The 13,907-nt window shown below is 38.7% G+C and overlaps 1 protein-coding gene across 1 annotated transcript in view; it reads left to right on the top strand.

Annotated features, from left to right (window-relative positions):
* LOC103271536 (nardilysin-like) overlaps positions 1-13,369 on the top strand; it is a gene marked incomplete at its 3' end in the record, with an annotated part of 43,701 nt that extends 30,332 nt beyond the window's left edge. The window contains exons 2-6 of the mRNA XM_021718040.1: positions 5,180-5,495; positions 9,582-9,715; positions 10,929-10,998; positions 11,156-11,237; positions 13,216-13,369. Coding sequence (XP_021573715.1) covers positions 5,180-5,495; positions 9,582-9,715; positions 10,929-10,998; positions 11,156-11,237; positions 13,216-13,369 — 756 coding nt within the window. The remainder of the gene's footprint in view (positions 1-5,179; positions 5,496-9,581; positions 9,716-10,928; positions 10,999-11,155; positions 11,238-13,215) is intronic.
* Positions 13,370-13,907: the final 538 nt, after the last annotated feature.

Raw genomic sequence — 13,907 nt, 5'->3', positions numbered from 1 at the left:
GGGAGTCTGAGGCCAGTGGATTGCCTGAGCACAGGGGTTTGAGACCAGCCTGGGCAACTTGGTGAGACCTGTCTCTGCAAATGAAAAATTAGCTGGGCATGGTAGCATGTACCTGTACTTAGAAGGCTTGAGGCGGAAGGTCACCGGAGCCCAGCAGGTTGATGCTGGGGTGGTAGTGAGTGTTTCACTGCACTCCAGCCTGGGTGACGGAGTAAGACTCCAATTAAAAAAAAAATAGCTGGGCGTTGTGGTGTGCACCTGTAGTCTCAGCTACTCTGAGGCTAAAGTAGGAGGATTTCCTGAGCCTGGGAGTTTGAGGCTGTGGTGAACCGTGATTGTGCATTCCAGCCTGGGTGACAGAGTGAGAACCTAACTGAAAATAAAATAAAATAAGATAAAATAAAAACAATAAAATCATTTGGTTACAGCAGAGAGAATGAAGGAAGAATAGTGGGAAAGAAGGTTGGAGAGAGGGGAGCCAGATTATGTAGAGCCTTGTAGGTCATGATAATGATTTTAGATTTTATTCCAGCTATGGTGGGAAGTCATTGATGGATTTTGAAAAGGTAAGTAAATGGTCTCGTATTAGTTTGCTAGGGCAGCCATAACAAAACGTCAGAGACAGGATGGCTTTGTTATGATCTCCCTATGCTCTCTGCCTAGAAAAACCAAAATTGATGCAGTCATATAGGCCCCTGAACTAAGAGGGTAGGAGAAATTACTCAAAACAGCTTCCTTGAAGATTCTGAGGATGGGGTTTAATTTTTTAATTTTATTATTTTTATTTTTTTGAGTTGGAGTCTCACTCTGTCGCCCAGACTGGAGTGCAGTGGCACGCTCCTGGCCACCACAGCCTCGGCTTGCTGGGCTCCGGCGATCTGTCCGCCTCAGCCTTCTGAGTAGCCGGAATTACAGGCATGCGCCACCACGCCTGGCTGATTTTTTTATTTATTGTAGAGATGAGGTCTCGCTGCCCAGGCGGGTCTCGAACCCACGAGCTCAGACAATTCACTCACCTCAGCCTCCCAAAGGTGTGGGATTACAGGCTGAGCCACCGAGCCTGGCTTAATTTTTTATTTATTGTAGATCTGTGGTCTCACCAAGATGCCCCAGTGGGTCTCAAACTCGCAGGCTCAGGCAATCCACTTGCCTCAGCCTCCCAAAGGACTGGGATTACAGGTTGAGCCACTGAACCTGGTCGAGGATGGGGTGTTAAAGGGAACTTGGCTGCCAGAGGGATAGGGGCTGTTGATTGGTTGATGTCATGGAGGGGTGGGTGTCAAGAATTTTCCTGTGACAGAGCCAATTTCTGGGAGAGACATCACAGACCAGTTCAGCCTACTTCCTGATGTTAAGGGCCTGGGTGGGTGTCAGTCCTCAGAGTACAGGGTCTGAAAAATATCTCAAAGGTTGGGAGGAGATGGACACTTTTGTCATTTAACAGCTGATGCTGTCTTCAAGCAGTCTTAGGTCCTTTGTTTAAGAGAGAATATGTTGATTAGCCTTGCCCTTCCTCCAGGAGTCCAGGAGTCCCTATTTTTTATAGGGAATTTCTCCTTAAACAACAGAAATTTACTTTTTCATGGTTTTGAAGACCAGGAGTCCAAGATGAAGGTATCATCAGGTTTTGTTTCTTCTGAGGCCTCTCTTTGGCTTGCAGACAGATAGCTTTCTTCTTAGTATCTCCTCATATAGTCTTTCCCCTGTGTGCATACATGTATGGTGTCCCATTGTATTTCCAAATGTTCTCCTTTTATAGGGACACCACAAGGATTAGGACCCACTCCAAAGGCCTAATTTTAATTTAATCGCCTCTTTAAAGGCCCTGTCTCTAAATGCAGTCACATCCTGGGGTAGGGTGGCAGGGTTTAGTGCTTCAACATTATTAATTCTGGGGAATACAATTCAGCCCATGATAGAACTGATCTTTATACAGTCAGCTGAGGGACTAGAATTGAAGTAAGAATATGGTATGGAAGTAAGGACATAATGGCCAAGTATTGAGGTTGGAATGGAAACAGGTAGTTAGGAGAAGACTACACGTGATGACAGCATAGACTAAGGAAGTACCAGAATTGTGATTTATTTTGAAAGTAGAATGCATACAATTATTTTGAAAGTAGATTTTTTTTCTCATCTATATTTTTGAAAAATTTAGGCTAGTAAGAAAATGCACCTTACAAAGACCATAGATTCATCTTAGACTTTATTTCTGGACTGATTATTCACATTCTTGGAAAACAGCTCTTGGGTTTTAATTTGTCCAACTGCTGTTTGGTTGTGAAGTGAGGGGAAACCAGCTTTTCTTCAAAAATAAATTATTTGGAATAGAACCATGTAACAAAATATAGATTAACAAGAGAAAAACAAATCTAAATTTATTTATTTATTTAATTTATTTTTTAAAATAGGATTTATTGAGAGGACAGAAAAGTTCCCACAGTGGGAGAGGACCCGAGGGAGTTGCTCCAAACCTAGATTTATTACCATGTATGTTTCATATGTACGTAGGCAATACCCAGAGAATGAGTAGATTTTCAAAGAGTTGGCTTTGAATTCCAGTTTATATTGCATCTTAAGGAGAGAACAGTAAATGCTTAGAAAAGTGACAAGACCAAAGAACTTTGAGTCTCTAGGGATGACAACTTGTAGAAAGGCAAGAAAATGACAGACAAAGCCTAGTTAGTTAGTAAAGCTTGTTAGAGTAAATTCCTCTGGTGTCATTTTCGACCCAATACAGGTCTAAAGTTGTATTCAGTGGTTAATTTGTATATTTCTACTGTAAAAGGGGGATGGGCTGGGATAACTTTTATCTTTGTAAATTTATGTCCTGCTTATTTCCTGCATCTGCTTCTTCTTAATAGCCTTCAGTTCAACAGTTCTTAGGCCAAGAGGCATATTTTGGGGTGCATATTATTTTAAGTGGTGAATGACAAATCCAAAATGAATAACCCATCAGCTTAGGAACTAGGATCTACTTCTGTATACTTGGTCAGCCTATCCCTCTGTATCCTTCCATGCTTATCCTCCCACTTCCACAACTGTTCTGAATTTTGTGTTTATTCCTTTGCTTTAAAAAAAGTGTTATCACTTATATGTATATACCTAAACAATATGCTGCTTACCTTTTATTGTATTCTGGGTTATATGAATGGTATGTCTTCTGTGACTTGCTTTTTTTTACATATTATGTTTTTAAGATTAGCTAATTTTGTAGTTTGTTACTAAATTATGTATTTCCTTGCTTTATGATATTCTACTGTGAAAAAAATTTTTATTGTGTGATTATACCACACTTTGTTCACTCTGCTGTCAGTAGACATTTGGGCTGTTTCCAGTTTAATTAATAATTGAGCTTATTGTCCTGAGGCTCTTCCTACTTTTAAAATTTATTGATGTGTAGCCTAGGCTTTCTCCAAACTTTCTTGGGGAAGAACCAGTATCTTATCACATGTACGATGGTCTGTGGTTTTCTCTGCTGTTTTCTCCATTAATCTGATCAAATTTGCATAATGTCTTCTAATAATTTCTAAAATTTGTGATCTTCTAACAGTATCCTTTTCTATTTTCTAACGCTGTCATGATTTTCTTCTCAGGCAAAAACACAACTATCATTTACATGTGATTATTTGATATGGAAGGGAGATAAATCCCTGTCTTCATCTTCCATCTTGGACCACATATTCCTTTCCTCGTCTCTTTCTTTGTATGTTATTCTTCTCAGTTTCTGCTTGGCTAACTCCTTTTTTCTGTCTTCAAGGACTTACTTAAGTATACCTTGTCTCAGAGGCCTTCCCTGACTGTTTCCTTCTTTCATACATTTTGTTGACTTCTGTCATTCTGTATTGTACTGTTTTGATTATCTCATTACTAGACAGTGAGTGCCCAATGGTGAGGAATGTGAGAGGAATGTGATTTTTATTCCTTTTTATCCTTAATGTAGCATGATATCAGATAGATAAAGGGAGCTAAATAAATGTTTATTGAGTAATATGTGAAAGAAATAGTGTAAATGGAAGCAGTCTGTAATAGGCACTAAGGCATCACTTGGCACAGTAGTTTTACTAGGTAAGAATCAGGAGACTGATGTAGTGGCATTTGCCTGTAATATCAACCACTTGGGAGGTGGAGGCAGGAGCACTACTTGAGCCCAGGAGTTTGAGACCAGCCTGGGTAACATAGTGAGACCCCATTAAAAAAAAAAAATCATCTTCCTGCAGGGCTACCAGTCTGTGGAATTTTATTTTCTTAGACATGTAACCATTCTTTAGTTCATAAAAGCAGCTTTGGAGACTGGTATGCCAAATATATTATGGAAAAGGAAATCAAGAAAGTTTGATTTTATGTGATTTTGCTTTTTTAAAGTGTGTGTGTATGAGTCAGTGGTCTCACTCTTTTGCCCAGGCTGGAGTACAGTGGCATGATCACGGCTTACCACAGCCTCAAACTCCTGGACTCAAGTAGTCCTCCTGCCTCCAGCCTCCTGAGTAGCTGGGTCTATAGGTGTGCCCACCACACCTGACTAATTTTTTTGATTTTTTTGTAGAGGCAAGGTTTGGCTATGTTGTCTAGGCTGGTCTCGAACTTTTGGGCTCAAGCAGTTTTCCTGCCTTGGCCTCCCAAAGCGCTGGGTGTGAGCCACCTTGCCTGGTCCAGTTTTGCCTTAATACTGGCATTACTGTATATTAAGGAATACACTTCTCTGAGGCCATATCTTCTGGTGTGGTAGAATGATTAAGCACATATAAAGTGAAAAACAGGGAAGGTCAAGTTGTGGTGGGTTTGTTGTATATCTTTAACTTCTAAATGTGTTTTTTGAATAAAATACAGGAGTGCCAAAAAAAGTATACATTTTAAGTATGACATTTGCAAATGTGTATACATTTTTTGGTCACTCTGTATGTAGTCAAAATTTAAAAATAAAGACAGGATATATTGTAAAGTATCCTTACCTTAATTTCCTTCCAGCTATTCAGAGACTGACTTTTGAGTTCCTTCCTCAGAGCAACCAATTTTATTAACACATAGTGTTAGTTTTGTGTGTGTGTGTGTGTGTGTGTGTGTGTGTGTGTGTGTGTACTTGGATTTTTTTTTTAATTCTGCTAAACTGATTACTTGTGTTGATGTAATGTAAAGAGCAGTTGAATCAAAATGTGTTATTACTGCTTTTTTCTTTCAGATACATCAAATTACACAATGGCTTGCAGGCACTTTTGATTTCAGACCTAAGTAATATGGACGGTAAAACAGGAAATGCAACAGATGATGAAGAGGAAGAGGAGGAGGAGGAGGAAGATGAGGAAGAAGAAGAAAAAGATGATGATGATGAAGATTCTGGAGCTGAAATTGAAGATGATGATGAAGAGGGTTTTGATGATGAAGATGAGTTTGATGATGACGATGAACATGACGATGATGACCTTGATACTGAGGATAATGAGTTGGAAGAATTAGAAGAGAGGGCAGAAGCTAGAAAGAAAACCACCGAAAAACAGGTGTGAGTCATGTCTATTATTTTGTCTTTTACTAATTTAGGGATTCTTTGGGATAGCTTTCAAACTCATGCTTTATTTCTTGACAACAGAAATAAAGTATATGTTTATCTTTTGGTCTTTAGTAAAGGTCTGTTCATTCTGTATAAGGATTACATTTTGAAAACATTTTGCTCTGATTATAAAAGTAGCAAGTGTTCATTATAGAAAATAATGGATTATAAAGAAGGCAAAAATATAAAAATTACACATAACCATATCTTTCAGAGGTAATCAGGACTCAAAGGTATATTAATTTATGTATATTTGTGCACATTATATATTTTAAAAACAAGTACTGGTAGGTGAGGATCTGCAGAATTCTTAGGCTGGGATACAGGAATAAGAGAGTATGTTATGCTTGGTGTGACTAGAAAAAGAAGAGAATGGGATTAGTGTGGAATCTTAACATAGGCCTAGAGTTCTAAGATGTATATGGGTAATTTCTGTCTAGGTCATTGAATTTGATTTAGCTCTTTTTATGGGAAAGCACCAAAGATCTGGACAAATCAATACTTTGGAAGAGCTGAAATAGAAGTGAGGCAGTTGAACTTTGTTTTATTTTTTATTTTTATTTTTTTGAGTTGGAGTCTCACTCTGTCACCCAGACTGGAGTGTAGTGGCCACTTCTGGCCACTGCAGCCTCGACCTGCTAGGCTCCGGCGATCCTTCCGCCTCAGCCTTCCAAGTAGCCGGAATTACAGGCATGCGCTACCACGCCCATCTGATTTTTTGACTTATTGTAGAGATGAGGTCTCGCTGCCCAGGTGGGTCTCAAACTCGCGGGCTCAGGCAATCCACTCACCTCAGCCTCCCAAAGGTGCGGGATTACAGGCTGAGCCACCGAGCCCGGCTCTAGTTTGTTTAATATATAGTAACAGTCAGTGAATAGATAAATAGGGTTTGATAGTGAGAATTTCTCAATCTCTTTTGAAGAATGCCTTCATTTTGTAGTAGGAAGTACCCATATTGGAATATAATATTTTGGAGACATTGCAGTGAAATTGACGAGCAAAAATCTATTAAAGTTAGTTTCTTGAATATTGATATTACATTCAACATGGTACAGTCCACATACAAAGGACTTACAGTTGGATCATAAGACTAAAATTTAGATGTTAAATGAATACTTAAAAGCCATCGTCCCTGAAAGTTATGAAGATGTGAGGTAGAAGTGATAGGTATCATTTAAATAAATCCTTTGATAGTCATTCTTCCTGGAAAAGAATAATTAAAAAAAAAAAAAAGGAAAGATTGTATCAGCTCAGCTTTACTAAGTTTTGGGGGAAATTGAGCCATATTTTAAAGAAGCTTTTTGCCTCTTTCTACTCAGATTATTAGTGATCTTTTTTCTGGGTAACATGTTAGGCCAAATAGTTGTAGCTTCGAAAACTAATGAAAACTATGACACTGAAAAGAAAATTCATATATATGTGCTACTTGGAAGTCTATAAACTAAGTCTTTATGAATAGATTGGGATTTAATACATTCATTTTTAACTTAAAATAGACCTTATAATTCAAATAGAGCAGTAATACACAGGAATAAATTATAAAAGTCACAGAATGGAAGAACACTGACAGTCAGGAAACCTGGGTTCTAAGTCTGACTGTCCCTGTCTTTCTGGATGATTTTAGGACTTTTTTTTTCTCATTTCTAAAACAAGATTGCAGACATTTCTGGTCCATTTTAGCTCTAAGCCTGGCCATGTTAAAACTTTTTTTTCAATGAAGTGTTGCTATGTTGCTTGGGCTGGTCTCAAACTCCTGGCTTAAAACTTCTTAACTGAATATTTCTCATCTATGAGTTTTTTTTCTACATCCTTAAATCTCTAAGTAGCTTTTCCTGGGCTTTGTACTTCCTTATTTCTTGTATTAACTGGTAAAACAATTTAAAACAATTTTTTTTTTAAAGTTTTCTTTTTTTGAGTTGGAGTCTCACTGCCACCCAGGCTGGAGTGCAGTGGCTCACTCATGGCCACCCCAGCGATGACCTGCTGGGGTCCGGCAATTCTTCTGTCTCAGCCTTCCAAATAGTTGAAACTACAGGTGCACGCCACCATGCCTGGATAATTTTTTGATTTATTGTAGAGATGAGCTCTCATGAAGTTGCCCAGGTTGGTCTCGAACCCATGGTCTCAGGCAATCCTCTCACCTCTGCCTCCCAAAGTGCTGGGATTGCAGCCTTGAGCCACTGCACCTGACCTAAAAATTATTTTGGCAGCCATTTTTTATATCAAGACATTATAAAATACCTTAAGAGTATACAGTAATTATAAACACTTTTGAAAAATGAAGATGTACATCCAATCTTTTTGGTACCCCTTTTTATTTTGCTTAGGTAGATCAAATTCTAAAAGTTATATTTTCTTTTCCTTTCTTTTTGTTTTTTTTTGAGTTGAAATCTCACTTTGTCACCCAGGTTGGAGTGCAGTGGCATGCTCACCACCACTGTAGCTTCAGCCTGCTGGGCTCAGGCGATCCTTCTACCTCAGCCCTCCAAGTGGCTGGAACTACAGGTACGCACCCCCAGGTCCGGCTAGTTTTTATTTTTATTTTTTAAATTTTGTTATAGAGATGAGGTCTTGTCAAGTTGCCCAGGCTAGTTTTGAACCCTTGGGCTCAGCCAATCCTCTTACCTCTGCCTCCCAAAGTGCTGGGATTATAGGTATGAGCCACCATACCCAGTCAAGTTTATCTTTTGAGAAGCAGCAGGGTCTTAGTCTTGTATGGCTCAGATGCTACCTTTCTTTTCTGAGACCTCAGTGTGATATAATCCTCCACAAAATATTGACAACTTTCTGGATTAGATGAGAGTGAAACAGAGAGGAACTTAAGTAGTTTGAAAAAGAGATAAATTATTTTGATTTAGAAGCAGTGAGTAAACTTGTGAAAGGAAAGATTCCATGATTGTAACAGTGATAGGTGGTTTTATAATCATTGAATGAGTGTCTGGAAAAGGGAAATAAAGTAGATGAGTCTTGGTAAGAGGTGGCTTAAAAGAATACACAGTTTTGGCTGAATGTGGTGGCTCATGCCTGCAATCTCAGCACTATGGGAGGCTGAGGCAATAGGATTGCTTGAGCTCAGGAGTTTGAGACCAGTCTAGGCAGTGCAGCGAGACCTTGTCTCTACAAAAAATCAAAACATTAGCCAGGCATGGTGGTGTGTGCCTGTAGTCCCAGCTATTTGAAAGGCTAACACAGGAGGACCATTTGAGCTCAAGTGTTTTAGGCTGCGATGAGCTGTGATCATGCCACTGTACTCCAATCTGGGCAACAAAGTGAAACTCTGACTAAAACAAAACAAAACAAAATATTAGCCAGGCATGGTGATGCATATCTATAGTCCCAGCTACTCAGGAATGTTGAGGCTGTCGTGAGCCATGATCATGCCACTGCCCTCTAACTTGGGTGAAGTGGTTTTATGATTTAATTTTTTTTTTTTTTTGAGTTGGAGTCTCACTCTGTCGCCCAGACTGGAGTGCAGTGGCCGCTCCCGGCCACCGCAGCCTCGACCTGCTGGGCTCCAGTGATCCTTCCGCCTCAGCCTTCCAAGTAGCTGGAATTACAGGCATGCGCTACCACACCCGGCTGATTTTTTGATTTATTGTAGAGATGAGGTCTTGCTGCCCAGGCGGGTCTCGAACCCGCGGGCTCAGGCAATCCGCTCACCTCAGCCTCCCAAAGGCGCGGGATTACAGGCTGAGCCACCGAGCCCAGCTATGATTTAATTTTTATTTGAAAAAAGTGAACCTTGTTTAAGGCAAATATGAAAATTTAATAAAGGATGTGGGAAGAAAAATGTTAGTTTTTTGGAGAACATTTACCTAATTAAGAAGGTAGCTACTTATCCCCCTCCATTTTCCTCCTCCCAAAAGAAGTTGTCCTTGATCTGAAAAGTTTGATAAATTAACAAGATTGAAACTTAAGTATGATAAATACTGAATTAAAATTTGTTCAAGACTTTCTTAAGTCAGTTCTCTAGTCTGAATTTCTCAAGTATGAATTTCTTGGGTAGAAAATTCTCAAGTATGAATTTCTTTTCTAGCAATCGCAGAGCCTGTTTTTGCTGTGGTCAAAGCTGACTGATAGACTGTGGTTTAAGTCAACTTATTCAAAAATGTCTTCAACCCTGCTGGTCGAGACAAGAAATCTTTATGGGGTAGTTGGAGCTGAAAGCAGGTTAGGCACCTATTAAAACATCACAGAACAGGTTAGACTGTGGTTTGAAGAACTGGCTATTCCCCCATGTTTTAACTGAGTTTATGTTAAGTCTTCAAAATGGAGTTTGTAGTATCAAGTGATACTGTTTGGTTCTTTGGAAAACAGTTTCATTTTCTGATACATGACAAAACTTTATGCCAGGTACATGCTATTTTTTAAAAACCTTTTAAAGCCAGGCGCAGTGGCTATGCCTGTAATCCTTGCACATTGGGAGGCCGAGGTGAGAGGATTGCTTGAGCCTAGGAGTTCGAGATCAGCCCGGGCAACATAGTGAAACCTCATCTCTACAAAAAAGTCAAAAACTAGCCGGGCGTGGTGGCACATGCCTATAGTCCCAGCTACCTGGTAGCAGAGGCAGACGGATCACCTGCACCTGAGAGAGGCTGAGGCTGTGGTGAACTCTGATTGTGCCACCGCATTCCAGCCTGGGTGACAGAGTGAGAGGCTCACTCAAAAAAAAAGCTCTTTTCTTAGCCTGGTAACCATTTATCAGAATAATCTGTTTATTTCATGAAATGTGTTAACCCGTAAAATTGACCTTTGTAGAATTTTGGAAAGTTAGTAATTCACCTTTCTATGGTTAAGGATTGAAATTGAGTATTTTTTTCTCTTCTTTTGTGTCTTTTAACCTCTGCAATAATACAATGGTATGCCTCAATCATTTTAAGTGTAAAGTTTGTTGGACCTCTTGACTGTCTATTTTGTTACAAACTTTGCTTTTCCCAAGGTATTGGGAGAACATATACTGATAAGTAATTTATAGTATATATCTTCAATATAAAGTGAAGAACTAAAAAGCCTCTTTAAAATTTAGTTCTAAAATTTTTTAATGACTAAAATTTTTATCCTTTTTTAACCATTTACTTATTATCTTTGTTAGATATTTTTCTAAAATGTTAGTTCACCCCTATTTTCATACAGTTAAGCTTTCTGAGTAACATACTGAGAGATTTTACGTCTAGTATCTGAGTTACTGAACATAGAGCCTTTATTGCTTAAAGATCTTTAGAGATAATCTACCTAGACATGTTACTTATACAGATTTCCAAATTCGAATAATTCAGAGAGCAAACTTAGTTCAGAATTTTGAAATGCTGACATGAAATTATATTTGGGTGGGCTGTCCAGTCCCTCTTCCCTTTTTTCTGTCTGTTTCTGCTTTTTTCCTTAGGTCTGTACCTGTTCAGCATTTGGCAGGATGGCATGTGGAGGAGCAGCAGGGTGAAACTGACATATTTCTGGTGAGTTTCACTTTGCTGCTCCTCCTGATTCTCAGGGAAAGAATTTTGTTAGCTTCTATCGGAAAACATCTATCTCCAAATGAATCCTTAAAATGAGACTCTAATATTACTTCTTTAGGATTAACTTAACTATCTGTATGTGTTCTGCTTACTCCAGTCTGCAGCGGCTCTTTGTGTTGGAGTTGGGAGTTTTGCTGATCCAGATGACCTGCCGGGGCTGGCACACTTTTTGGAGCACAGTAAGATCTTGTAAAATATCATTTCCTGGTTTTTTTTTCCTTCAAATTTGTATGAATGGATTTCAAAGATTAGTAATCAGTTTGATAGAAGGTGACATATTTAACAAGAGAAAAGACTAAGAAAAAGTTACTGATTTATGAATATCATGGGGGAGACTTTTAATTTTAATCTCCTTTAGTGTACTTATATTGACAATTACAATGAAGCTATTTTTGTCTGGTCTAACAAACCAGCTGCTATCCCTCTCAGTCAAAGATGAGAGGGAGAAACTGGGAAAACAGGAGATTTAATTTCTACAACTAGGTTTACAGGGAGAGAGGTTGGCATCATTACCAAAAATCCACTCAAAGCAGCACACATTCATTCCAGTACTTATACCCCAAATTCATAACTTTTCACCCACCCTGAGTTCAAAGCCTACGTGCAGTTTCAGTATGACTCAGAATTTTCTGATTATGAAAGTCTCCTGGTCATGTTGACATTTTTTAGATAACACTCTGGAATTTAGAAGGAAGGGAAAGTCACAACATTTAAATTGATAGCTTTAAATTGTTTTAAAACACAATTGTAACAATCCCATTTTCAGACCCTTGGCCTATGACAGTCTGATGCCCTTGTACTCACAGATGGAGGGGAAGTGGGCAATGCCCACACCAGGCTTTCAGACATACTTATGCTGGTCTTGGACTGTTTTCCATGTCTTCTAACTATATCAGGTGGTCTGGATGTTTCTTCTCCAGCACTAGCAATGACTTACTAGATAAGATTGGCCTTCTAGACTAGTCAGAAGGGTTGGGTCAAGGGAGAAGGGGAAGTTGTCACATTCCGAGGGCAGTATAGGGAAAGCAGAAATGTGCACTTTTAAATTCAAGTGGCTTCTATATTAAGACAACTCAGCTACAGAAGAAAGTTTCTGGGGTTTTTTTTGTTTGTTTGTTTTTTTGAGTTGGAGCCTCACTCTGTTGCCCAGGCTGGAGTGCAGTTGCACACTCACGGCCACCCCATTGTCGACCTCCTGAGCTCCAGCGATCCTTCTCCCTCAGCCTTCCAAGTAGCCGGAACTACAGGGGTGCACTACCATGCCCAGCTAATTATTTTATTTATTGTATAGACGAAGTCTCACCACATTGCTCAGGCTGGTCTTGAACTCACAGGCTCAGGCAATCCACTTGCCTTGGCCTCCCAAAATGCTGGGATTACAGACTGAGCCACCGAGCCCAGTCAAAAGAGAGTTTCTTAATACAACTTTCTAAGTCTTTTCTAAATAGTAAAATGACTTAATTTTCAACTTATAACAAAGCCACTTAGAAAACTACTTTAAATTTAGGTGTTACTATTATTACTATTATTGAGGTGTTACTACTATAGTAAAGCCAACCAATTAGGAGATGATTGGCATTTTCTAGGATTTGGCTAGCCCTGGGAGAGACAGTCTCTTCCAGGATTTGCAAGGCCCTACAATGTCAAAGCATCAGAAATACAGAAATTAAAAAGACAATATAAACACAAAGCAAAATAGGAACCTTCACTTTAATTATGAATATGCCTAAATAAAACATATGCAGATGCTATACAGTTACAAATATTTAAATCCATATCTGTTTTTCTAAATTACTCATTTTTTATATTCTTGTTTTCTAAGCTATTTGAGGGTAAACATAACACTTTATGAATTTTTATAGTTGCAGTTAATCTGCATATATGTTTGTGCTTACATTTTAACCTCTGTATAAATAAATTATGTATTTGCCTTATCTTTAAGAATGAAATATTTGGGTTTTTTTTTTTAGCATAAAAGTAACATGAGTGTAATAGAAAGTTACAAAAACAGAAGGAAGGAAGGATTATTCAGACATAACTATTTAATATGTTGTTTTTTTCTTTTAGTTTTTCTATGCATGTAAGAAAGTTCATCCTTGAGAATAAAAATATTGTCTATATCTTTGTGTTGTATGACTTTGTGTTCTTTTAATTTAGTGGTATTCATGGGTAGTTTGAAATACCCAGATGAGAATGGATTTGATGCCTTCCTGAAGAAGCATGGGGGTAGCGATAATGCCTCAACTGACTGTGAACGTACAGTCTTTCAGTTTGATGTCCAGAGAAAGTACTTCAAGGAAGCCCTTGATAGGTAATTAGCTCAAGTGTATTTTTATTTTTATTATGAATAACACCTTACATCTTTCCACCTTACAAGTAGAAATATTGGCATGTTCTATGGTATTTCTTTTTAAGAAGTATTCTAGTTCTATAGAATTGTCACAGTATATTATTTGAAGAAAAGAGCTATTAAATTATTAAATACACTTCGACTCTTCTTCTGTGATATATAGTCTTTGTATTAAAGGTTAAACTGAAACTCTTAAACACATTTTGAGTTTTATTAATAAGGTGTTCTCTATTGACTCATTCTAATTTTTTTTTTTTTTTGAGTTGGAGTCTCACTCTGTTGCCCAGACTGGAGGGCAGTGGCACATTCACGGCCATCCCAGTGTCAACCTGCTGGGCTCTGATGATCCTTCTGCCTCAGTGTTCCAAGTAGCTAGAACTATAGGTGTGTGCTGCCACACCCGGCTAATTTTTTAATTTATTGTAGAGATGAGGTCTCGCCAAGTTGCCCAGGTGGGTCTCGAACCTGCGGGCTCAGGCAATCCACTCACCTCGGCATA

This window comes from Carlito syrichta, unplaced genomic scaffold, assembly GCF_000164805.1.
Source record: "Carlito syrichta isolate Samal-C Ts95f unplaced genomic scaffold, Tarsius_syrichta-2.0.1 Scaffold311753, whole genome shotgun sequence".
NCBI classification, from domain to species: domain Eukaryota; kingdom Metazoa; phylum Chordata; class Mammalia; order Primates; family Tarsiidae; genus Carlito; species Carlito syrichta.
This window is presented reverse-complemented; position numbering and strand designations above follow the sequence as displayed.